Source organism: Mesoplodon densirostris, chromosome 2, assembly GCF_025265405.1.
Source record: "Mesoplodon densirostris isolate mMesDen1 chromosome 2, mMesDen1 primary haplotype, whole genome shotgun sequence".
In the NCBI taxonomy this organism is placed as follows: Eukaryota; Metazoa; Chordata; class Mammalia; order Artiodactyla; family Ziphiidae; genus Mesoplodon; species Mesoplodon densirostris.
The window spans coordinates 67,171,364-67,199,146 of NC_082662.1; the positions used below are offsets into that span (position 1 = coordinate 67,171,364).

At 36.2% G+C, this 27,783-nt stretch overlaps 1 protein-coding gene across 1 annotated transcript in view; it reads right to left on the bottom strand.

The window, feature by feature from the left end:
- Window positions 1–207: 207 nt before the first annotated feature.
- The window catches only part of SLC44A5 (solute carrier family 44 member 5), a 194,008-nt gene continuing 166,432 nt past the window's right edge, over window positions 208–27,783 (bottom strand). The window contains exons 12-21 of the mRNA XM_060119582.1: window positions 27,450–27,542; window positions 26,641–26,728; window positions 25,881–26,143; window positions 25,275–25,369; window positions 10,567–10,670; window positions 9,436–9,509; window positions 8,761–8,831; window positions 8,537–8,625; window positions 7,119–7,203; window positions 208–403 (exon numbers count right to left, since the gene is read on the bottom strand). Coding sequence (XP_059975565.1) covers window positions 297–403; window positions 7,119–7,203; window positions 8,537–8,625; window positions 8,761–8,831; window positions 9,436–9,509; window positions 10,567–10,670; window positions 25,275–25,369; window positions 25,881–26,143; window positions 26,641–26,728; window positions 27,450–27,542 — 1,069 coding nt within the window. The 3' untranslated portion in view covers window positions 208–296. The remainder of the gene's footprint in view (window positions 404–7,118; window positions 7,204–8,536; window positions 8,626–8,760; window positions 8,832–9,435; window positions 9,510–10,566; window positions 10,671–25,274; window positions 25,370–25,880; window positions 26,144–26,640; window positions 26,729–27,449; window positions 27,543–27,783) is intronic.

The following is a 27,783-nucleotide window of genomic DNA, read 5'->3' on the forward strand; positions in this document are numbered from 1 at the left end:
ACAATATTAACATATTCACTAGCATTTTCAAAACATCCTAGCCATTCTATTTAAAAATGAATTATAAAACAAAAGATCTTAGTATAAAAAATGTTCCGTGTTATTAACAATTCCCTTGCAACTTCTGATGGCTTCACGTATTACAGTATAAGCTTTGGTATAAAACATGCAAATAAAAGCCAACAAGGTCGTGAATATATTGTTCCATACACAAAGCACTTATGAAACAAGTGTAGCACATACACAGCAGATGAGGGAAAGGTAACACCGCTGCAGGATGACCAGAGTTTGCACTTCTACTGCTTCTTAGTTTGTGCATTTTGCTCGTTCAAAATCTTCATCAGAGATTGACTCATGTAATAGGGTCTTTCAGCAGAACCATCGTTTCTTTCTAAATCTTCCACTAGGAGGAAGAATGGCACAGGGTAAATATCAAAGCAAAACTGTAAGAGAAGTAACATCGCCATCTGCTGCATACTTGCTTTACAGCAGTTCAAAATGTTATTCTAAAAAACAGCATAGTTTGGCATCAACATTATTGTAAACATAACTATGAGAAAACAATCAGCCCTTGTTATTATATCAATAAGATATTATCTCATTCTGTGTACCAGGTCTGATTCTGCCAATAGCACGTGCCTCTCAGCTGCATGATTAAGGAAGTAAGTTTTATCTTCTTTTAGAGAGCAAATGTAACTACACAAAAAAACAAAAGATGAGGAATTTCTAAATTCACCTTCAAATTCCTGAAAAGTATGATGTATTCAACTTGCCTTCTAAGTTACCATATTAGTTCAAAATTGCTTTTGTTTTTCGAGCAACAATTTAGGTGGTACAGTTTTTTTTTTAAAGATTTGTAAATTTTCAGTATATTTCAAATCTTTGAACCCAAAATTTTGAGAAGTATTGCTCTGTTTTTTCAGTTATTACCTTAATTTCTTTATAAGAAAGTGGCTTTTAAATTTTTCTCAAAAACTCATTTTTCTCTATATTTCAATTATACAAAGAAGTAATTAATGAAAAATATTTTTCTAACTAGAATTAAGCACATAATATAGTTAAAACTTCTATACTTAGAGATTCTTAAAGAATATTTATTAAGAATATTGAACCAAACGACATTCCTTTTCCTATGATTTTGCAACCCAGGGTTATATTCTTAAAATATAGCCAAGTTTAGAATGTATCTATCTCCATATAGTTCAGTGAATACTTCTACTGTGGAGAATTTTCTGGTCTAATCAGCAGATTTAAATGTTAAGCATTTAAAACATGGGCCCCCATCTAGTACCAAGAATCTAAAATACAGAAGTTATGATTGTTAGAATTCTCCAAATTAATCTCCTTTGTCTTTCTCAATTTTCTAACTCCTAGAACAGCCAGGCTTATAAGGAAAAAATAGGCAAATGATTTCACACATGTTGATTTATATTTTATTCAAGTGATTTTCCAACTTTTATGTGGATCAGAATCACTAGAGAACTTTATAATAATTCACAAGCTGCCCCACACTCAAATACTTATATCAGAATCTCTTGGGGTGGGGAGCACAGGTATCAATATTTATAACAATTTCTCAGAGTGATTCTGATACATATACAAAAAATTTAAAATTGTTTCATCATTATGAATTTTTCAACTACTCCTAAAAGGGGACTTATTCCTTATAATTTTTCAGCACTTAAGTTAGAGGTAACCATTTTACTAGATTTTTGTTGTGAACCCTGTATTACTGAATAATAAAATAATAACTATCTAGAAAGATAGGTTATCACTGTTCTCTGAATTATACTTCAAGGGGCATGAGAGTGAAGAAGGTCTTTGCCAAGGTATGAAGCCAAATAACACTTTTTTGCTTACAGTAATCTCAAGAAAGTAAGCCAAGAGCAAGATGGTGGCCATAGAAGGACCAATATTTTGAAATTCTCCCCTATTCATTAGCTTCTTGCTATTAAGCTGCTATGAAGTCAGTCTAAATCTAGGTTCCCACACTTCAGGGTCATTAAATAAATTACTATTTATATTAATTTATAACAATAATACATTTCTGACTCTCTTCTTGGAGACATGGATAATATTCAGATCAAAATGTTAGATCAACATGTTCCTTTCTGTCAAGACATAAATAATCCTTATACACAAACTTAGTGTAAAAGCCAAAAGGATACTATTGATTCAATGCTCCTTTTGGGGTACATTTTTACACTGTTTGCCATGTCATGCACACAGAAGGTGGATAGGCAAAGTACGTGAGTGTCTGATTCATGCTTTGCTACGCCAGAGCCTGGTTTGTTGCTCTGGCCAGCAAGGGTGGAGTATGAAAGTAACTCTCCTCCTAAACCCTTCAGGAAGAGATTTCCTAACCCACAGTATGCCTCTTGTAAAGGTACAAGATGAGGCACCTATGGAGTACCTCATCTAATATTTCCTTAGGGTAATATTTCCTTAGGGTAAAATTCCTTAGGGTAAAATTCCTTAGGTAATATATTTCCTTAGGGTAAAATCTGAAGTGTCTTTCTTATCTTTTCTCGTTCTTCACTGAAAGTTAAGCTAAAATCAAACTTTTTATAGAAAAAAAGCCACATCATCTCTTTAATCTAGAAACTCATAACAGATATAATCACTCTTTTGAAACAGATCCATACCCATTTTCTATATGATGGGCATAGGAAAATAGGGATTTATCTCTATTTGGGTTACAGACAAATGGCATGAGTTATGTGGCCATCTCAGTTCTGCTCAGAATATTTTCACGGTGGCCAGAGGTTCATATTATTGGAAATGACATTCCAGAACTCAGATTCAATTTCACTAAAACAAAATGGCCTATGAAGGTTCCACAGTAATTTTTACCTAATAATGCAGTGTATGGAACCTGTATAACATTAACGTCTATATGTTTGTTATGGTCTCGAATCACTTACTGAAGTATACTTCCTAGGGAACCATTAATACAAGTTTAATCACAGTTTAGAATGTTGTCCACTAGCTTGAACAGTATAAATATAACCATAGCACCATATTTACAAATTTAGTACCATATGCTGGTTAACTGTAAATCAATCTTTTTATGGCTAATTGATTACACATTTATAGTGCTTTCAAAAATTTCCTGAATACCCTTTACAAATATACATTTATAAAAAGAAAGGCTATCAAAATGCTGCAATGGGAAACAGCATAAAAGTTTTGGAAACACTTTCAGCTATAGAGTTTAAAAAAATGTGTGACATTTACACCTTGCTCTTCAGCTGGGACCACTATAAAGTATCCTAGGGCCTCCCTGGTGGCGCAAGTGGTTGAGAGTCCGCCTGCCGATGCAGGGGATACGGGTTCGTGCCCCGGTCTGGGAGGATCCCATATGCCGCGGAGCGGCTGGGCCCGTGAGCCATGGCCGCTGAGCCTGCGCGTCCGGAGCCTGCGCGTCCGGAGCCTGTGCTCCGCAACGGGGGAGGCCACAACAGTGAGAGGCCCGCATACCGCAAAAAAAAAAAAAAAAAAAAAAAAGTATCCTAGTTCACAGAGGCTACTGTCATCAATTGCCTGATACCTCAGATGGTACCAAGTTCTCTCTTTTTAGGAATAAGCACTGAAGTTTCACATTACTTAAAAGCATCATTTTCAAATACAAATGATCTAATTTACAAAACTTCTACTTAAAAATGAATGGCACTGTTTGGAGCTTTTCTACTCTTTCTGCTTCTGGGGAACTAGTTGCTTCTTGTTCAGAATTCCGTGCAGGGTAGGGGTTATGAAGTAGGGTTTTTCTGTAGATCCATCATTTCTTTCCAGATCTTCACCTGTATATGCAGCAGCCAAAGCAGGCAAAAGCAGCAACAGCGGCAGAACAATTATATGCATTTTTATAAATTGGAGAGTCGAACAGGGAAAAATCAGAGAAAGCAGTGTTAGAAAGTCAAATATAAGACAAATTAGTGCAGTTAAGTAGCTGATGCTGGTCAAAGTAAGAAGCTTCAACCTCTGCCAGGAAGCACTGAAACTTCCTAAATCCCACCCACTCCAAAGAGGTTTATTTTGATAGTTTAAAGGTTAATAAGATCTTTTATGTCCTTTCAAATGTGTTATCTTTAAATTCTAATGACTGTTCATTTCAGAAAGGTAAATTGCCACATCCTCTGAGATGAAGCTGAATAAAAAGTACGGTGTGATAAATGTAGAGAATAATTGAATTTCAGAGTTCAAAGTCTCTTTTAATGGTAATTCACACCCTCATGTTACAGATAAAGAAACTGAGACCCAGGGATGTAAAATGATTCTCCTGAACTTGAAAGCTCTGGGGCAACAGGATGAGGTGAGGACCCAGTCTCTTGACACCTACTTCAGTTCTCATCCTACTTAACTAAACAGTGTCCTGTCCTAAATCCTTGTAGTTTACCTCAGATTATATTCAAAAGCTAATACAGTGTTGGCTGACTTCTGTAATACATGGGTTTATATTCCTGCTTTGCTTAGGCTAATAATAAAATGATGGGTATTCACTGAGCACACATCTGTGGGGTGCTTGGGGAAAAACATGAGAATGATGCTGAGAAGCAAGGAGAAGTTTGCATGGAATTAAATTTCCTGCAGATACATATAATTCACAGCTGATAATATCTACCTCAATAAATATATAAATGCAACTTGAAACTGTTTTGACTAGTATATTAAAAATATTATGCTATTTTAGCCTTTATTTATTATGAAATAAAGGATAAGAAATATTATATAAAACCATATAGCATAATCACAGATTTATGGAATAAATCTAAGTTATTTTTCATCATACTCTCTTAGGAATGGTTGGATTATTGGTTTATTAGATTTTTACATTAGACTTCACAGTGACTTTCCCCACATACAAAATGAAAAGCTAAGAAGGGAACATGATAGATGCTGAACATTTTTGTTCTTTTTTCCTTAATCATATTTCTATATCTTATATCACATATCATATGTTGTATGTTTATACCATTATTACTTTTGAGGGATTGGTAGGAACTGTGGTATCAATCACATAATAATGAAAATAATCATCTACAACCATTGTTTTTTTCCCATCCTGGGACCAGAATTCTCATCGCCTTGTAATGTTGAAAGGATGCTATGTCTCTATAAATGAAGTGTTTGTTTGCAAATAGTTTGCATTTTTAAAATCACCAGTTTTATGGCAGTCAAGATAATAGGTATAAAGAGGTATATATTTTTTAAAAAGGTACAGTTCCACACAATCATAATTTGCCTTAGAGTATCATTTAAGAAGAAAATTTTCCAAAGTTAGATGTTGCCCATAGTAACAGCTGCAGAGGGAAGAAAAATACAATTTGGCTTCTCTTGTTCTTTATTATCAAAGACAAGAACATCCAGAATGAAACTATTCACATTCAACAAACAATGTGTTAAATAAGGCTGAAATTATACCTGCTTTTCAAGAAGTTGGCAATTAGTAATATAGATGAGTGGAAAACATTTCTTAGTGCTCAAATTTAAAATCCACTGTCAAACTTAAAATCTACAAGATTTGACAAAGCTTCCAAAGATTGGAAACTGATAGGTTCTAAACATTTCCCGGGATACATTTTGAGAAAACCTTTCAGTTACAAGAATCAGGAAGATCCCAGTGGGCTCTCCCAGTTTCCTTCCCATGATTAGCATTTGAGATGAGGAGAGACCTCTGAACATTCAAGATCTCTGTCTCTTCTGTGTCTTAAGCTACCTTATTCCCATGCTCCTTCTTCCACCTCACACCTAAGCTGAAGTTTGTTCATGTGGTATTTTGTAGATGGCTTTTCCTGACAAACCACCGAAGCACTAGGAAAAGATTAAACATTCCAGTTCCATTTATAGCCAGAGGAAGAGCTAACTTGTACACAAAGTTCTCCTGATTAATTTGTCCAGTTATTGAAAATTGATTTGTTAAATGTTCAGAAAAAAAAATCAAACCATTTTCTAGAAGGTTTTTTCCTTCAATATATCTCCCTAAAGTTACTATCTTTAGTGAGATATATATATCTCCTCTCCTGACCCCAGCATGCAGTTGGTGCTGTGAGTTACACTAAAAAATAAACTGTTTATTTTATACAAGTAGATCACTCAGTAATGCCCTGTCATAGAATATTTTCTCTGCTTCTCTTAAGAGCAATGCGCCAGAGAAATAATCTCTCAGGGGTATTAGTTGTAGGGCTAACAAGGTCTGTTCTTTCACTTGTTGACCCTACTTTATCTAGGTTGAAGGTAAGGACAGATCAAGCTCCTGATGGGCACTAGGTTCTCCAGGGCTTTTAAGATGAGGTATTGGGGCTTCCCTGGTGGCGCAGTGGTTGAGAGTCCACCTGCCGATGCAGGGGACACGGGTTCTTGCCCCGGTCTGGGAAGATCCCACATGCCGCGGAGCGGCTAGGCCCATGAGCCATGGCCTCTGAGCCTGCGCGTCTGGAGCCTGGGCTCCACAACGGGAGAGGCCACAACAGTGAGAGGCCTGCGTACCGCAAAAAAAAAAAAAAAAAAAAAAAAAAATGAGGTATTAATAGAAAACATATCTATTCTGCATACGTGAGGTGCACATGCCACATAGAAGCACAGTGAAGAAGTCAGTGATGAAAGCTCTATTGAAGTATTTTAACACTATGCGTCAGAGTTGATCTAGCCATTTCCTAAACACGCCTCTCTATGAATCCTATCTATTTGTCATCGTGTTACCCAGTGTGAATTGGCCCTATGTGTCTTTGAAACCATTGCCAGCTTGGCTTTATCAGAAGGTATAAAGGCTGTCCTCAGAGTCCCCAAAGCCCAGCCTCAAAGCCCAGTTATGTCTTCAGTTGTTAATAAAGAACAACAGAAGCCAATCATTATTATAAATTTGAAAACATTAAGAAATTAAAATAATTTCATGCTAACACCATGCCATGATGCCTGACCCTCCTGTGCTTTGCAAACTCCATCTCTCAGCCTTTAAAGTTTACAAAGCATCTACTAGACAATGTCTCTTTCCAAATAGACTGTTTTGCAATTTCAGCCATGTCATAGCAAATCCACAATCCAGCTAAAAGACTGGGTCTTAACCTTTTCATCTTTTGGTTATCCACCAAAGGGGGAAAACACATATACTGAAAACTTACAGAAGCAGATGAAAATTGTTTCAATACACATTGCATAGACGCTGAAGAATCCATGTGCAATTAGGTAAGATCCAATAATGACTGTCTGTAAATGAGCAGAGAAGAGAATGAAGATGCCATTAACTTGTCCAAAAGAACAATAATGCAGCTTTAAATAAAATCATGATGAGGACGCTTTGAAATACTCTGTGTTGGAAAAGATTTCAATATAAGAATGTAAAAAATTCAATGATAAAGTTTTTGAGTGTCTTTGTACTGGGATTTAAACAAAATGGACTAGTTTACCTGCCAATTTTCTTATCACTATCCCCAATGCCTACCAAAGCCATCCTAGATTTAGGATCCTGCACACTGAGGCAGTAAAGCATAGGAGTTAAGAGCATACACTGCCTAGGTTTAATCACAGATCAGGCACTCACTCGACAAGTCACCTAACATCTCTGTGCTTCCTACATAAGATTGTTGGTGGGGAAGGGGAGAATGTGAGTAATAATGGTATTTATGGCACATGGATTGAGTGAGTTAATATACTGTAATAGATCTCGCAGGGCTCCCCCCAGGTCCTCTCCAGCTGCCACATCTACCCCCTAGTTGTTGGGAATGTATGTAGGCTGCTGATGACTCAGCTGTTTTACTCACTAGCAATTGCTCTTGAAGGGAACTGCCTCACCCAAGGTTACGTCATCATTCAGAGGGCAACCCCTGGCCAATGGCTGCCTGATGCAGAATACAGAGGCCTAGTCCCTTTGTCAGAACTTCCTGTAATTATGTCTGAGGCTTCAGCTATAATTGCAGCATGGGTCAGCTTCTTCTTTTGTCTGGGCCTGTCCTCACTTCCTTTCAAATGTATCTCAGGATAGCACTTCATAATAAGCCTTCTGCCCACAATCCTCTGTCTCAGGGGTTGCTTCCAAGGGACCCAAGCTCTAAAGCAGAATGAGGCTTGGCCTCAAAGTAAGACCAATCATGTTAGCTATCATTATTTCTCCTATTCCTTTTTGGTTTTTTATTTTGCCATTTCTCATAAATCCGAGTCAGTGTTACCCAGATGATATGGAATGAATTGTGTCCCCTCAAAATTCATATGTTGAAACCTAATCCCCAAAGTGATGGCATCTGGAGGTGGGGCCTTCAGGAAGTAATGAAGTCACAATGATGGAGTCCTTGTGAATGGGATTAGTGCCCTTATAAGAGAAAACAGAGATGAAATCTCTCTCTACCATGTTAAGATACAGCAAGAAAGTGTCCCTTTGCAAATTAGGAAGAAAGCTCTCACCAGGAACTGAATCTGTGGGCACCTTAGATCTTGGACTTCTCAGTCTTCAGAACTGTGCAGAATAAATCCCTGTTGTTTAAGCCACCCAGTCTATGGTATTTTTGTTGTAGCAGCCCAAACTTACTAAGACATCAGCTCTTACCAGCAAAGGTACCCAGTAGTAATTTAAAGATGTTGGTCCTTCTATAATCATTGGGAGTCTTTCTGTGAAGAGTAGAAAGGCCAGGACACCTAGAGTGAAAAGGCAGAACATGTATATTGTGCATTTGCAAAGGAACGTAGCTTTTTGTAGTAAAGAAGTTTTTCTAAGCACATGTTAAACTTATTACTACTACTACTACTATTATTACTACTACTACTACTTACCTATACACCCAGCAACTAGAATCTTCCCCAGGATTAGTACAAAGTCTGTCACTCTATCCATAACTGCAACTCTGAGAATCAGAAAAAAGAAAGTATAATTTTGTGTTTAAATTATATTTGTTATCAGAAATTTATGAGAGTAAATAATTCATGAGTTCATTTTGCTGTGTCTTTGCTGAAATTTTATTTGGCCTTTGTTAAATGCAAGAAATGAAGTTAGAACTCAGGATGATTTTCTGACTTATTTATAATGGAGTAAACAGAAGATGGCATTATAAGGCTGTCAGGTGCTATTGGTGGTGTCAGCATTTCTCTCTCTAATTCAAGGACTATGGATACCCTGAATCCTGAGGATGGCTGCACTGGTTCTCTGATTTTGTTCACTCAGACTCTGTCAATTTTGGGAGGGGGGAATAGTCAGAAACATGATGATAATGGTCATGTGGGGAATTTCTTGAGCATAGGGGATAATAAAAATGAATAAGTACCAGTGGGTATAAAGACATAGGTGGATGATGGGAGCAATAATTCTAAAACATATGAAGAAATTAATGGGGTGAAGGAGAAGATTTAAATCTATTAAAATAAAAGATAAGATTCATGTCTAATAAGACCACCAACATGTGAAGTATGGATGCTAAATCATCTGCTGCTATGCTCAACCTGATTACTTACTTTAAAATATTTCTCATCAGCAGATTGAAAGCATCTCTCGCTGACCTGCAGAAGTTTTTGCCATATATTGCAATCTGAGGAAGACAGTTGATATTATTCTGGAGTCAGTAACGTAATTTAACAAGACCAACAGACAATCCAATGACAGGAACATGAATTAATTCTGTCACCCACACAGTTATTCTCATTCCTCTTTCCAACAGTTGGGTTCATGGGAGGCTTGGGCAGTGTGTGTCCTCAACTCTGCACAACTCTTAGAGTCATTGACAATAAGGTACGTTTTGGTTGCTATTTGTCCTTAACTCCATGGGGATTAGACAGCTTCAAACAGAGGTAGGTCTTCATCTCAAATCCCAGGACACAGCTTCTGTCTTTGAAGTGTTTTGGCTAAGGTTTGTTGCTGAATGGGTTAAATGTTGTAGCATTCACATTAAAATTTACTCTCAGGAAACCCAGTGCCTTCCAATGCACTTGCTTCATTGATTAAAAGGCTCAATACAATATTCTCACTGGAGGTATATTAATGACTCTTTGAATGTCCGTAACTATTTGAATCACCCATGCAGACCCTATATCACTGTGATAATATGCAAGTGTTATAAGATTGTAGCTGCTAAATTTTAGAATAATATTTTTGGATCCCCTATTTTTAAAAAAATCTCTTTAGAAGCCTCCATATTCCCATAGGAAATAAGTAACAAATTCAGAATGCCACGCATTTCAAAATAAGAATCATAAAAAGAAATAGACCCTTCCTTAAAAATATGTAAATCCCAGAATTAGAAGAATATTTTCTCTTCACAGTGAAACATAGACTAGGTAAGCTTTCCTCCCACTAAACTATGTCAAAGACAAACAAAATCATTTTCAATCTAGCACATTTTTATACTTCTAAGGTAAATAATATTTTCCCTCTCCAAAAAGGTATTGAAGGTAATAATGAACTACAGTTAAGTTACTGTCTCAACTAGGAAAACATAGCCCTGAATGATGCACTGGATTCACAAATTCTTATAACAACATGGTGATAAATTCAACTGCTTGATGCACAAGTGCTTTAGAGATGGAAATGTAGACATGGGGTTTGGGTTTGCAAAGAAGCAGTTTAGTAAATAAAAATAAGCTACTTACCATAACATAGGCATTTCTGTTCAAAAACTTTACTGCTTTTTCTAAACACCAGAAACAGCATCTCAGGCAGCATTTTAGGAATTTAGAAATGTTGTTCTGGGCCTCTATGAGAAGGAGATATTTAAACCTATTAATGATTTGCAAACTCTATGAATCAAAAAAATATAGTAAAATTTTAAGTGTGCTCTTAAATTTTTTTAATTGCAGTGAAATATACATAGATTTACTATTCTAACCATTTTTAAGTGTACAATTCAGTAGCATTTAGTACATTCACGATTTTGTGAAATTACCATCACTATCAATTTCCAGAACTTTTCATCATCTCATATAGAAACTCTGTACCCATTAAAGAATAACTCCTCATTCTCCCTTTCTCCCAGTCCCTGGTAACCTCTGTCATACTTCTGTCTGTATGAATTTGCCTCTTCTAGATACCTCATATAAGTAGAATCATACAATATTTGTCCTTTTGTGTCTTGCTTATTTCACTTAGCATTAAATTGTCAAGATTCATTATTACATTTATTTTTAGAGCTGAATAACATTTCATTGTATGTATATGTCACATTTTGCTTATTCTTTTATCTGTTAATGGAAATTTGGGTTGTTTCTACCTTCTGGCTATTGCAAATAATGCTCCTATGAACACTGGTGTGCAAGTATTTGAGTCCCTGCTTTCAATTATTTTGAGTATATATGCAGAAGTGGAATTTCTGGCTCATATGGCAATCATATTTTTGACTTTTAAAGGAATCACCATACTGTTTTCCACAGTGGCAAATCAGTGGTGATTTTACATTCCCACCAGCAATGCACAGGTGTTCCAATTTATCCTCACCCTACAAAAATTTGTTATTTTTCATTTTTTGATACTAGACATTCTAATGGATATGAATTGATACCTCACTATGGTTTTGATTTGCATTTCCCTAATGACTAATATTGAAGATCTTTTCATGTGTTCATTTAGCATTTATATATGTTCTTTAGAGCATTGTATATGAGATCCTTTGCAGGAGGGACAAAGATGGTGTCATAGGAGGCTCTTGAACTTCCCTCCTCCCCCAGATGCACTGAATGTACAGCTACACATGGAGCAATTTCCTCTGAGAGAAATCCAGAAACAAGCTGAGTGATTCCTACACATCAGGCAACTATGAAAATCCCACGTTGAAATGGTAGGAAAGGCTGAAACACACTCGCCATAAACTCTACCCCTGGTACAACACCATGCAATCAGGACAATACCCCCAACTCTCAGCTTCTCCCTGAGGAGTGATGGGTTTGGGCAGCACATCAAGGATTCCAACTTTTAAGGCTCCCACCCTAGAGACAGACCCCCAAAACACTTAGCTCTGAGAGCCAAAGGGGCTTGTTTCCACAAGTTCTACAGGACTATAAAAAACAAAGAAGCAGTTCTTAACAGGCACATATGCTAGCAATCACTATACCCCCAGACTTAGCAAAGAGGGAGCAGGCAAAACACCCATTTTCCAGTCTTTTCCTGGGAGGGGATTGACTGTGTACTTTACAACCTAGTGACTAAAATTCCGCCTTCTAGTTTGCACACTCTTGGAGCTAGCTGTGATCCTCCATGGACCCAGGGGGAGCAGGTCACCAACATCTCTTTGGAAGGAGCTTATACACCTGTGTGGTGCCCCAGTTTCTGCAGCTGCTGCCCAAGTCATGGTCCCCCCTTTGTGTGGCTCTAATAGGGCTTGCACAAATGAGTCTCACAGGACTGTAGAAAACAAAGAATCCATTTTTAAATGGTAAAGCAATGCCCTACCACCACCACCACTACCATGGCTATACATCCTGGCTCAGTGCAGAGGGTGCAGGCAAAAGCCACCTCCTAGTTTCTCCCTGAAAGGAGAATCTACATACTTACCCAGCTGTTGCCTAAGGGTTTAGCATCTAATCAGGGGGCATCTAGGTTCTGACTGTGATCCTCCACTTTGGGACCCTGACAGCTCTAGGTACACCTTCAATTACTAAGAGCCACTAAACTAACTATGGTGGCTAGGACAATCACAAAGATTTGAGAGAACCAGAAGGTTGGGCTGGGCTGATTAATGAAGCTCATCTCCTACATGAGACTCTTCTGTCAAGTTGGGAAAGATGGCTGTTTTATCTAATGCACAGAAAATAATACAGAGAGTCAAGAAAAAAAAGAGAAGGAGAAACAAGGGAATACTTTCCAAATAAAAAAACAAAATATATTTCCAGAAACTGATATTTCTGAAACAGAGATAAGTGATTTAACCAGTAAAGAATTCAAAATAATGGTCATAAAGATGCTCACCATGGTCAGGGAGAAATGCATGAACAAAATGAGAATTCAATAAAGAGATAGAAAATATCAAAAAAATCAAACAGAATTTATAGAGCTGAAGAATACAATTGAACTGAAAAATTCAATAGAGGGATTCATAGCAGATTAGATCTAGTGAAAGAAGGATAGGTGGACTCCCTCTTACAAGAGCACCAGAATCACAACTAACTGCTGAACAATCATTGACAGAAAGACACTGGAACTCACCGAAAAAGATACCCCACATCCAAAGAAAAAGGAGAAGCCACAGTGAGATGGTAGGAGGGGCACAATCACAACGAAATCAAATCCCATAACTGATGGGTGGGTGACTCACAAACTGGAGAACACATACCACAGAAGTCCACCCACTGGAGTGAAGGTTCTGAGCCCCACGTCAGGCTTCCAAACCTGGGGTCTGGCAATGGGAGGAGGAATTCCTAGAGAATCAGACTTTGAAGGCTAGCAGGATTTCATTGCAGGACTTCGACAGGACTGGGGGAAACAGAGACTCCACTCTTGGAGGGCACACACAAAGTAGTGTGTGCATCAGGACCCAGGGGAAGGAGGAGTGACCCCATAGGAGACTGAACCAGACCTACCTGCTAGCAGTGGATGGTCTCCTGCAGAGGTGGAAGGTGACTGTGTCTCACCATGGGGACAAGGACACTGGCAGCAGAAGTTCTGGGAAGTACTCCTTGGCGTGAGCCCTTGCAGAGTCTGCCATTAGCCCCACCAAAGAGCATGGGTAGGCTCCAGTGTTGGGTCACCTCAGGCCAAACAACCAACAGGAGGGGAACCAGCCCCACCCATCAGCAGACAAGTGGTTTAAAGTTTTACTGAGTTCTGCCCACCACAGCAACAGCCAGCTCTACCCACCACCAGTCCCTCCCATCAAGAAACTTGCACAAGCATCTTAGATAGTCTCATCCACCAGAGGGCAGACAGCAGAAGCAAGAAGAACTACAATACTGCAGCCTGTGGAACAAAAACCACATCCACAGAAAGATAAGACAAGACGAAAAGGCAGAGGACTATGTACCAGACGAAGGAACAAGATAAAACCCCAGAAAAACAACTAAATGAAGTGGAGATAGGCAATCTTCCAGAAAAGGAATTCCGAATAATGATAGTGAAGATGATCCAGTACCTTGGAAAAGAATGGAGACAAAGATTGAGAAGATGCAAGAAATGTTTAACAAAGACCTAGAAGAATTAAAGAACAAACAGAGAGGAACAATACAATAACTGAAATGAAAACTACACTAGAAGGAATCAATAAGAGAATAACTGAAGCAGAAGAATAGGTAAGTGACCTGGAAGACAGAATGCTGGAATTCACTGCTGTGGAACAGAATAAAGAAAAAAGAATGAAAAGAAATGAAGACAGCCTAAGAGACCTCTAGGACAACACTAAATGCACCAACATTTGCATTATAGGGATCCCAGAAGGAGAAGAGAGAAAGGACCCGAGAAAATATTTGAAGAGATTATAGTCGAAAACTTCCCTAACATGGGAAAGTAAATAGCCACCCAAGTCCAGGAAGTGCAGAGAGTCCCATACAAGATAAACCCAAGGAGAAACATGCCAAGACACATAGTAATCCAACTGGAAAAAATTAAATACAAAGAAAAATTATTGAAAGCAGCAAGGGAAAAATGACAAATAACATACAAGGGAACTCCCATGAGGTTAACAGCTTATTTCTCAGCAGAAACTCTACAAGCCAGAAGGGAGTGGCATGACATATTTAAAAGTGATGAAAGGGAAGAACCTACAACCAAGATTACTCTACCCAGCAAGGATCTCATTCAGATTCGATAGAGAAATCAAAAGCTTTACAGAGAAGCAAAAGCTAAGAGAATTCAGCACCACCAAACCAGCTCTACAACAAATGCTAAAGGAACTTCTCAAAGTGGGAAACACAAGAAAAGAAAAGGACCTACAAAAACAAACCCAAAACAATTAAGAAAATGGTAATAGGAACATACATATAAATAACTACCTTAAAGGTGAATGGATTAAATGCTCCAACTAAAAGACACAGGCTTGCTGAATGGATACAAAAACAAGACCCATATATATGCTGTCTACAAGGGACCCAATTCAGACCTAGGGACACATAAAGACTGAAAATGAGGGGGTGGAAAAATATATTCTATGCAAATGGAAATCAAAAGGAAGCTGGAGTAGCAATACTCATATCAGATAAAATAGACTTTAAAATAAAGAATGTTACAAGAGACAAGGAAGGACACTTCATAATGATCAAGGGATCAATCCAAGAAGAAGATATAATAATTATAAATATATATGCACCCAACATAGGAGCACCTCAATACATAAGGCAACTGCTGACAGCTATAAAAGAGGAAATCGATAGTAACACAATAATAGTGGGGAACTTTAACACCTCACTTACACGAATGGACAGATCATCCAAACAGAAAATTAATAAGGAAACAAGTTTTAAATGACACAATGGACCAGATAAATTTAAATGATATCTATAGGACATTCCCTCCAAGAAAGCAGATTACACTTTCTTCTCAAGTGTCCATGGAACATTCTCCAGGATAGATCACATCTTGGGTCACAAATCAAGCCTCAGTAAATTTAAGAAAATTGAAATCATATCAAGCAAGTTTTCTGACCACAACACTATGAGATTAGAAATCAATTACAGGGAAAAAAATGTAAAAAACACGAACACATGGAGGCTAAACAATACATCACTAAATAACCAAGAGATCACTGAAGAAATCAAAGAGGAAATCAAAAAATACCTAGAGACAAATGACGATGAAAACACAGTGATCCAAAACCTATGGAATGCAGCAAAAGCAGTTGTAAGAGGGAAGTTTATAGCAATACAATCCTACTTCAAGAAACAACAAACATCTCAAATAAACAATCTAACCTTACACCTAAAGGAACTAGAGAAAGAAGAACAAACAAAACCCATAGAAGAAGGAAAGAAATCATCAAGATCAGAGCAGAAATAAATGAAATAGAAACAAAGAAAACAAGAGCAAAGATCAATAAAACTAAAAGCTGGTTCCTTGAGAAGATAAACAAAACTGATAAACCATTAGCCAGACTCATCAAGGAAAGGAGGGAGAGGACTCAAATCAATAAAATTAGAAATGGAAAAGGAGAAGTTACAACAGACACTGCAGTAATACAAAGCATCCTAAGAGACTACTACAAGCAACTCTAGGCCAATAAAATGGACAACCTGGAAGAAATGAACAAATCCTTAGAAAGGTATAAGCTTCCAAGACTGAACCAGGAAGAAATAGAAAATATGAACAGACCAATCACAAGTAATGAAATTGAAACTGTGATTAAAAATCTTCCAATAAACAAAAGTCCAGGACCAGATGGCTTCACAGGTGAATTCTATCAAACATTCAGAGAAGAGCTAACACCCATCCTTCTCAAACTCTTCCAAAAAACTGCAGAGAAAGGAACACTCCCAAACTCATTCTATGAGGCCACCATCACCCTGATACCAAAACCACAAAAAGATACTACAAAAAAAGAAAACTACAGGCCAATATCACTGATGAACATAGATGCAAAAATCCTCAACAAAATACTAGCAAACAGAATCCAACAGCACATTAAAAGGATCATACACAATGATCAAGTGGGATTTATCCCAGGGAGGCAAGGATCCTTCAGTATATGCAAACCAGTTAATGTGATACACCATATTAACAAAGTGAAGAAGAAAAACCATATGATCATCTCAATAGATGCAGAAAAAGCTTTTGACAAAATTCAACACCCATTCATGATAAAAATGCTCCAGAAAGTGGGCATAGAGGGAACATTTCTCAACATAATAAAAGCCATATATGACAAACCCACAGCAAACATCATTCTCAATGGTGAACAACTGAAAGCATTTTCTCTAAGATCAGAAACAAGACAAGGATGTCCAATCTCACCAATATTATTCCAACATAGTTTTGGAAGTCCTAGCCATGGCAATCAGAGAAGAAAAAGAAATAAAAGGAACACAAATTGGAAAAGAAGAAGTAAAACTTTCACTGTTTGCAGATGACATGATACTATACATAAAGAATCCTAAAGATGCCACCAGAAAACTATTAGAGTTAATCAATGAATTTGGTAAAGTTGCAGGATACAAAATTAATGCACAGAAATCTCTTGCATCCCTATACACTAATGATAAAAAATCTGAAAGAGAAATTAAGGAAACACTCCCATTTACCATTGCAACAAAATGAATAAAATACCTAGGAATAAACCTACCTAGGGAGACAAAAGACCTGTATGCAGAAAACTATAAGACAATGATGAAAGAAATTAAAGATGATACAAACAGATGGAGAGATATACCATGTTTTTGGATTGAAAGAATCAATACTGTCAAAAGGACTATACTACCCAAAGCAATCTACAGATTCAATACAATCCCTATCAAATTACCAATGGCATTTTTTACAGAACTAGAACAAAAAAATCTTAAAATTTGTATGGAGACACAAAAGACCCCAAATAGCCAAAGTGGTCTTGAGGGAAAAAAATGGAGCTGGAGGAATCAGACTCTCTGACTTCAGACTATACTACAAAGTTACAGTAATCAAGACAATATGGTACTGGCACAAAAACAGAAATACAGATCAATGGAACAGGATAGAAAGCCCAGAGATAAACCCATGCACCTATGGTCAACTAATCTATGACAAAGGAGGCAAGGATATACAATGGAGAAAAGACAGTCTCTTCAATAAGTGGTGCTAGGAAAACTGGACAGCTGCATGTAAAAGAATGAAATTAGAACACTCCCTAACACCATACAAAAAAATAAACTCAAAATGGATTAGGGACCTAAATGTAAGACCAGACACCATAAAATTCTTAGAGGAAAACATAGGAAGAACACTCTCTGACATAAATCACAGCAAAATCTTTTTTGATCCACCTCCTAGAGTAATGGAAATATAAACCAAAATAAACAAATGGGACCTAAGGAAACTTAAAAATCTTTTGCATAGCAAAGGAAACTACAAACAAGGTGGAAAGACAATCCTCAAAATGGGAGAAAGCATTTGCAAGTGAATGAACAGACAAAGGATTAATCTCCAAAATATATAAAGAGCTCATGCAGCTCAATATCACAAAAACAAACAACCCAATCCAAAAATGGGCAGGAGACCTAAAGACATTTCTCCAAAGAAGACATACAGATGACCAGGAAGCACATGAAAAGCTGCTCAACATCACTAATTATTAGAGAAATGCAAATCAAAACTACAATGAGGTATCACCTCACACCAGTGAGAATGGGCATCATCTGAAAATCTACAAACAACAAATGCTGGAGAAGGTGTGGAGAAAAGGGAAGCCTCTTTCACTGTTGGTGGGAATGTAAATTGATACAGCCAGTATGAAGATTCCTTAAAAAACTAAAAACAGAATTACCGTATGACCCAGCAATCCCACTACTGGGCATATACCCAGAGAAAACCATAATTCAAAAAGACACATGCATCCCAATGTTCATTGCAGCACTATTTACAATAGCCAGGACATGGAAGCAATCTAAATGCCCATCGACAGATGAATGGATAAAGAAGATGCAGTATATATATACAATGGAATATTACTCAGCCATAAAAAAGTATGAAATTGGGTCATTTCTAGAGATATGGATGGATCTAGAGACTGTCATACAGAGTGAAGTAAGTCAGAAACAGAAAAACAAATATTGTATGTTAATGCATGTATGTGGAACCTAGAAAAATGGTACAGATGAACCAGTTTGCAGAGCAGAAATTAAGACACAGATGTAAAGAACAAATGTATGGACACTAAGTGAGGAAACTGGTGGGGGCTCGGGTGGTGGTGTGATGAATTGGGAGATTGGGATTGACATATATACAGTAATACGTATAAAATGGATAACTAATAAGATCCTGTTGTATAAAATAATAAATAAAAGAAAATTCAAAAAGAAAGAAAGAAAGAAAGGATTGATGAATTCAAAGACAAGGCAGTGGGATTCATCCAATTAGAGGAAGAAAAATTAAAAAGAATGTACTTTTTACATGTTACAGAGGTCCCAGGAGAAGAAAAAGGGGCTGAAAATATATTCAAAGAAATAATGATTGAAAACTTTCCTAACCTGGAAAAACAGAGACATCCAGATCCAGAAAGCCCAAAGAATATCAATGTAAAGAGATCCATACTGACTCACATAAAATTAATTTTCAAAAGTTAAAAGGTGGGTAAATGCAGCAAGAGAAAAGCAACTTCTTATATACAAGGGAATCCCCATAATACTATAAGCAGATTTTTCAGCAGAAAATTTGCATGCCAGAGTGAAGTAGAATGATATGTTAAAAGTGTTGAAAGAAAAATCTGCTGACCAAGAAACTCTACCTATGTGGCAAAGTTGTCCTTCAGAATTGAAGGAGAGGTAAAAGTTTTCTAGACAAACAGAAGCTAAAAGTTTATCACCAGTAGACCAGCCTTACAAGAAATGTTAAAGGGATTTCTTTAAGCTGAAACAAAAGGATTCTTATTAGTAACATAAAAATATATGAAAGTATAAAACTCACAGTAAAGGTAAATATACACTTAAATTCAAAATACTCTAAAATTGTAATGGTGGTAGGTAAATAACTTAGAACTACAGTATAAAGGTTAAAGACAAAGTATTAAAAAGAACTATAACTACATAACTTGTTAATGGATACACAATATAAAAACAGGTAAATTGTGACATCAAAAACATTGTAGTATAAAATGTGTGTGTGTGTATAAAACATAGAGCTTTTGTATGCATTTGTAGTTAAGTTGTTATCAGCTTAAAACACATTGTTATAAGTGTAAAATATTTTATGTAAACCTCATGATAACTACAAAGCAAAAACCTATAGTAGATATAAGAAAGGAATCAAAACATACCACTAAAGAAAATCATCAAATCACAAAAGAAGAGAGGAAGAGAGAAACAAAAACTAAAAAACAGCCAGAAAATAGTTAACAAGATAGAAACAGTAAGTCCATAGCTATCAATAATTACAATTAATTGTAAATGGACTAAATTATCCAATCAAAAGATATAGAGGGGCTGAATGAAATTTTAAAAAAAAGACTCAAATATATGCTACCTACAAGAGTCTCACTTCACCTTTAAAGACATACTTAGACTGAAAGTGAAGGATTAGAAAAAGATTTTGCAGGCAAATGGAAACCAAAAGAAATCAGGTGCACCTATGCTTATATTAGTCAAAGTAGACTTTAAGCCAAAAGCTGAAACAATACACAAAGGTCATTATACAATGAAAAAAGAGTCTATTTATCAAGGGGATATAAAAATTATAAATATTTATGCACCCAACATTGGAGCACCTAAATATATAAAGCAAATATAAACAGATATGAAGGAAGAAATAAATAGCAATATAATAATAGTAGGGAATTTCAAAATTTCACTTTCAACAATGGATAGATCATCCAGACAGAAAAGCATTGGACTTAACTACACATTAGACTAGAAGGACTTAACAGACATTTACAGTACATTCCATCCAACCACAGCAGAATACACATTCTTCTCAAGTACACATGGGACATTCTCCAGGATAGATCATATGTTAGGTCACAAAACAAGTCTTAATAAATGTAAGAAGTGTGAAATAATATCAAGCATCTTTTCAAACACAGTGGTATGAAACTAGATATAAATTACAAGAAGAAAACTGGAAAATTCAATGGGTGGAGATTAAACAACATGCCACTGAACAACCAACAGGTCAAAGAATAAATCAAAAGGGAAATCAAAGAGTACCTTGAGACTAAAGAAAATGCAAACACAACATACCAAAATGTATGGAATGTAGCAAAGCAGTTCTAAGAGGGAAGTCCATAGCAATAAACACCTAAGTTAAGAAGAAAGAAAGATCTCAAACAACCTAACTTTTCACCTCAAGGAATTAGAAAGAAAAAAAAAGAAGAAGAAACTATGTACAAAGATAATAGAAGGATGGAAATAGTAAAGATCAGAGTGGAAATAAATGAAATAGAGACTTAAAAATAGGAAAGATAAGTGAAACTACCATCTGGTTTTTTGAAACATAAAATTGACAAACCTTTCATTAGACTAACTGAGAGAAAAGGAGAGAAGACTTAAATTCAGAAATGAAAAAGGGGACATTACAACTGATACCACACAAATACGAAGGATCATAAGAGACTGCTAGGAACAATGTTACACCAACAAATGGGACTACCTAGAAGAAATGGATGAATTCCTAGAAACATAGAACCTACCAAACTGAATCATGAAGAAATAGAAAATCTGAACAGATCAATTACTAGCAAAGATTTTGAATCAGTAATCAAAAACCTCCCAATGAAGAAAAGTCCAGGATCAAATGGCTTCACGTGTGAAATTCTACCAAACATTTGAAGAAGAATTAATACCAATTCTTCTCAAACTCTTTCAAACAATAGAAATGGAGAGAACATTTCCAAACACATTTTATGAGGCCAGAATGACCCTGATACCAAAGCCAGACAAGGACACTGCAAGAAAAGAAAATCACAGGCCAATATCCCTGATGAATATAAATGCAAAAATCCTCAGCAAAATATTAGTAAATTGAATTCAATACTAGATTAAAAGAATCATATACCAAGATGAAGTAGGATTTATTCCAGGGATGCAAGTATGATTTAACATATGCAAATCAATAAATGTGATGCTGCGCATTAACAAAATGAAGGAGGAAATCATGATTATCTCAATAGATGCAGAAAAATTACTTGACAAAATTCAACCTCCTTTAGTAATAAAAACTCTCAATAAACTGGTTATAGAAGGCCTCATCATAATCAAGACCATATGTGATAAGCCCACAGCTAACATCATACTCACTGGTGAAAAGCCAAAAGCTTTTCCTCTAAGATTAGGAACAACACAAGGATGCCTACTCTTGCCACTTTTTTCTTTTTCTTTTTTTTTTTTTTTTGCCACTTTTTTTTCAATTTGGTACTTGGAAGTCCTAGCCAGAGCAATTAGACAAATAAAAGAAATAAAAGGTATCCTAATCAGAAATCAAGAAGTAAGACTGTCTCTGTTTGCAGATCACATAATATTATATATAGAAAACCCTATAGTGTCCACCAAAAAAATATTAGAGCTAATAAATGAAATCAGTAAAGTTTCAGGAAATAAAATCAATATACAGAAATCAGTTGCCTTTCTATACACCAACAACTAACTATTGGAAAGAGAAATCAAGAGTAAAATTTCATTTACAATTGCATGAAAACAATAAAATACCTAGGAATAAATTTAAATAATGAGGAGAATTATTGGGTTGACCAAAAGTTTGTTCTGGTTTTGCCATGTTATGGAAAAACCCAAATGAAATTTTTGGCCAACCCAATATTTGTGCATTGAAAACTGTGAGCTGTAGACAAAAGAAATTGAAGAAACAAATAAGTGGCAAATATTCCATGTTCATGGATTGGAAGAATTAATATTGTTAGAATGTTCGTAGTACCCAAAGTGATCTACAAATTCCATGCAATCCTTATCAAAATTTCAATGCCATTTTTCACAGAAATAAAAAAACCAATCCTAAAATTTGTACGAAACCACAAAAGATCCTAAGCAATCAAGAAAGAATAACAACGCTAAAGGCATTACACTTCCTGATTTCAACCTCTATTACAAACTATAGTAATCAAAACAGTATGGTATCAGTATGAAAATAGACACATAGATGAATGGAAGAGAATAGAGAGCCCAGAAATAACCCATTCAATATAGTTAATTAATTTTTGACAAAGGAGTCAAGAATATATAATGGGGAAAGGATAGTCTCTTTAATAAATGGTGCTAGGAAAACTAGGCATCTACATGCAAAAGAGTGAAATTGGACCTTTATCTTACACCATACACAATAATCAACTCAAAATGGATTAAAGACTTGAAAGTAAAACCCGAAACCTAGAAGATTTTATAGTTGTAAGCTCCTTGACATTGGTCTTGGCAATGATTTTTTGGATTTCACACCAAAAGCAAAGGCAACAAAAGTAAAAATAAGCAAGTGAGACTACATCAAACTAAAAAGCTTCTGCACAGCAAAGGAAACCATCAACAAATGAAAAGGTGACCTACTGAATGGGAGAAAATATTTGCAAACCACATATGTAATAAGGAGTTAATATCCAAAATATACAAGGAATTTATAGAACTCAACAGCCAAAAACACACAAATAACCCAATAAAAAATGGGCAAAGAACCTGAATAGACATTGTTTCAAAGAAGACATAAAAATGGCCAATAGGTGCATGAAAAGTGCTCAACATTATTATCAGAGATATGCAAATCAAAACCTCAGTGAGATATCACCTCATAGCTGTTAGGATATCTCTTATCAAAAAAACAAGAGGTAACAAGTGTTGGTAAGGATGAAGAGAAAAGGGAACCCTTGTACACTATTGGTAGGAATCTGAATTGATTACTCCATTGTGGAAAACAGTACGGAGGTTACTCAAGAAATTAAAAATAGAACTACTATATGATCCAGCAATTCTAATTCTGTATATATAATTGGAGGAAACAAAATCACTATCTTGAAGAGATATTTGTACTCCAATGTTCACTGCAGCATTATTTATAGTATCTAATGTATGGAAACAACTTAAGTGTCATTAAATGGATCTATAGATAAATTACGTTATATATACACAATGGAATATTATTCAGCCTTAAAAAGAAAGAAATCCTGCTTTTGCAATAACATGGATGAACCTGAAGGGCATTATGCTAAGTGAAATAAGCCACACAAAAACAAATATGCATGGTATTGCTTATACGTGGGGAAAAAATGTTGAATGCATGTAAATAGAATAGAATGGTGGTTGCCATACGCTGGGAGTGGGAGAAATTGGGAGAGGCTGGTAAAAGGGTACAAACTTTCAGCTATAAGATGACTAAGGTATTAGGATCTAATGTAGAACATGATGAGTATAGTTGAGTATACTGTATTGTATAATTGAAATTTGCTAAGAGAGTAGAACTTAAGCATTCTCACCAAAAAAGGAAAAAAAAAAGAAATATATGAGGAGGACAGATGTGTCCCACCTTAAATGTGGGAATCCTTTCACAATGTATATGTGTATTAAATCATCATGTTGTATACTTTAAAAATATTACAATTTTATTTGTCAATTATACCTCAATAAAGCTGAAAAAATTTACTTAATTAAAAAAATCCTTTGCCCATGTTGAAATAGGTTGTTTGTTTATTGTTGAGTTGTAGGAGTTATTTATATATTATAAATATTAGTTGCTTATCTAATATATGATTTGCAAATATCTCCTCCCATTCTGTGGGTTGTCTTTTCACTCTCTTGATAGTGTCCTTTGATGCACAGACATTTTTTTTTGATGAATTCTACTTTATCTGTTTTTTCTTTTGTTACCTGTATTTTTGGTGTCATATCATCATTAAAATGATCATTAAAATAATGAAATCATCATTAAATCCAATGTCAAGAAGATTTCTTCCTATGCTTTCTTCTAAGGCTTTTATAGTCTTAGCTTTTATGTTTAAGTCTTTGATCCATTTTGAATTAATTTATGTATATGGTGTAAAGTAAGGGTCCATCTTCATTCTTTTGAATGTAGATATCCAGTTTTCCTAGTAACATTAGCTGAAAAAAACTCTCCTTCCCCTACTGAATAGTCTTATATGTGAGCATTTATTTTAGTGCTCTCTATTCTTTTCCAGGTCTATATGTCTGTCCTTATGCCAGTGCCACACTGTTTTGATTACTGTAGCTTTGTATTAAGTTTTGAAATCAGGAAATGTAAGTGTTCCAACTTGGTTGCTCTGTTTCAAGATTATTTTGATAATTAATAATAAAATCTTTTAAAGTACAACCCAAGCAGAGTTTATGTGTTTGTAAACTGTATGTGTCCTGTATGAAGATTTATGCCAATGGCCAGATTTATATTTTAAGCCTGACGTGTCCTGAGCTCTGGACTTGGAACTGCCTGACATCTCCACCATGCTTCTCAATATTAACAGGTCAAAAACACAGCTTTAAATCTCTTCTTTGAAATTTGTTTCTACTGGTTTCCATATCTTAGTAAACAGCATCACACACTTTTACTCTATTTTACCACTGCTCCCCTCCCCACCCCCCACCATGTTCCATCCCTCAAGTCCTATTGGCTTTTCCTTCCAAACATCTCCCCAATCTGACCACATCCATCCTTATTACTGTGTCCAAGTTACAGTCATTATGTCCCTCCCAACCCCCTGACCCAATCTATTCTATTCACAGAAGTCAGGAAGTCCGAGAAAAGATGAATTCTGGAATCTTACCTTTAAGACGTTTGTCCAAGTATTCTAGGATTAATCTGAACATTTGTACTACTGCAAGAATTAAAGATCCAAATGCTAGGGATCCAGTGTGATATCTGGGCAAAGATAAAATGAGAATAAAAGTTAAAATATTTTTACTATTAACTAAAAGGATGTTAGTTAATTTTTATTGGTAAAAGGGATCTGCAGAAGGATTGATAGGAAAGAGCTTCTTATACTCTCTTATTCAGATTGACAAAGGTCTCCATAGAGGATTTTAAACCATATACATCCGTTTTGCACTTCATCTATGAAAATGATACCAATAGCCTGTCATCTTATGATGATTTTATGTTTGAGCTGAGCAATGAGGAAGCACAGACTAGTCCTTAATCTTTAATTTGGTGCCCTCCCCTACCTCTTCTCTCCAGTAACCTTTTAGAAGGATATTGCCTGGGTAGGGATTATAAAACTGTGGCTATAAAACCAGACAAAGCCAGTGGACATCTATGAATCTTGAATTATATCTTTGACCTCAAGTACTTTGCCACTTGAATTATAAGATTGAATTATAAGCACACTAAACATAACTGGGAAGATAGGTGTAGGTTTCAGTGTGAAACTTACCTTATGGCTCGTCCAAATGCAGTAAAAAGTGGATATGGTGGGATGTCATCAGGTTTTTTCAAGGCCCAGTAATAAGAAGCAAAGGCACCAGCAAGGGCACACTGACCCAATGCAATGACAAAATTTATAAGCCAGAGAAAGACAAATAGATTGAATATCTGGAAGGTAGTGATATATTGATGGTACAGGCTCTTTCCACCATAGAAAGCAAAATGACACTGAGCCCCAGGGCAAGCTTTGGCAATTTCAGTTGTATTAAAAATCTGCACTCAGGAAAAAAAAAACACGAATAATATAATATTAAGTGCTATTCCAAGATAACACCTTCCTTGCCTTCTCTTGTGTGGCCCCCAATCCCAGCTCTTTCTTTTTTCCTATTAGCTTCTGCTGTTATTTCTATTTTCTATAACACCACTTTATACAATTCTTTAATGAGCTCTGGAAAGTACCTCATTTTTCCTTCGTATGTTCATCAGTCTGCATCCACTATAATTTCACATTTCTTAGTGTTGTTGTTGACTGTGCCTGCTTCTTAGGTGTATGACAGGACAAGTGAGCTCAGGAAATAGCAGTGCTTTCTCTCTATTCTGCCTACCATTTTCAGTGCTCTCCTGCTAACACTTGACCCACCCTCCCCTTCTCTACAGTGATCCTCATCAATGCACATGGTCTCTATTTCAGGATGATTCCTACCACTACTGCTAGATGAAATACAGTAGAGTTCTGTATTGAAGTAAATAAAAGAGTTTGTTTTACTTACCTCTGGATTACAGGTTTTATTTTCATGTTTACATTGCCCCTCTGGGGCTATGACTTTGTATATAGGTACCCCTGATGTAGCCAAGTAACTGAGTGAACTCTGTTAAGGATAAATTATTTGCTGGTAGATTGAATGTAAATGGACAAGAAAGTAATGCAAATAACTCAAAAGTCCACTGAAAGATTAATTACAAAAAATGAACCTTTTAATAATTCATTCATTCTCAGACCCAGAGTAATATAACGTGGGTCAGCTGCACTGAGTGGCCCCTTAAAAACAGTGAAATATGGGCTTCCCTGGTGGCGCAGTGGTTGAGAGTCCACCTGCCGATGCAGGGGACACGGGTTCGTGCCCCAGTCCAGGGAGATCCCACATGCCGCGGAGCGGCTAGGCCCCTGAGCCATGGCCACTGAGCCTGCGCATCCGGAGCCTGTGCTCCGCAATGGGAGAGACCACAACAGTGAGAGGCCCGCGTACTGCAAAAAACAAAACAAAACAAAAAAATACAGTGAAATATAAAAAGATTTTTTTACATATTGCAAAGGAGGAGTACCACATGTGAAGACAAAATAAAACAAAATGTACCATGTGACCTATCTGAGGGGAAATTCAATTGGTACACTGAAACATTTTTAGAGCTTAGCAATCATAATCTCCATCATTACCATCATCATCATCATCATCATCATCATCTCAATTATATCTTTAGGATGTTCCTAGTCTTTCCCAGATGGAAACAGACACAAACTCCTAGCTCCTGAATAGTAGTGTGTACCTGAGGTTTGAAGGGTTCAATTACCAAAGGATACACTGCTATCACAGCCCAGTAGGAAATGCAGATTGAGAGGAAAATGAAAGTTAAAACTGGATAAATTAAGGTAGTAGGGATGTATCCAATGGCTCTAAAATAAAACAAATAGTTGAAACTGAAAATGATCCAGTTATAATTTCTCAATTAAAATTTTATCTGTTAGAACTAGAAATAAGCCTTTGACTGAATTCATTCTAAGAACAGTGGTAATAACCATCAACTCTTTTTTGCTGATGTATACTTAGTTGGTTTTAAATTTTTATTTATTCATGTTTAGTAAGTTAGAGGCATTCTTTCAATGCTCATGTTTGATTCCTGCCAAACGTTCCCCA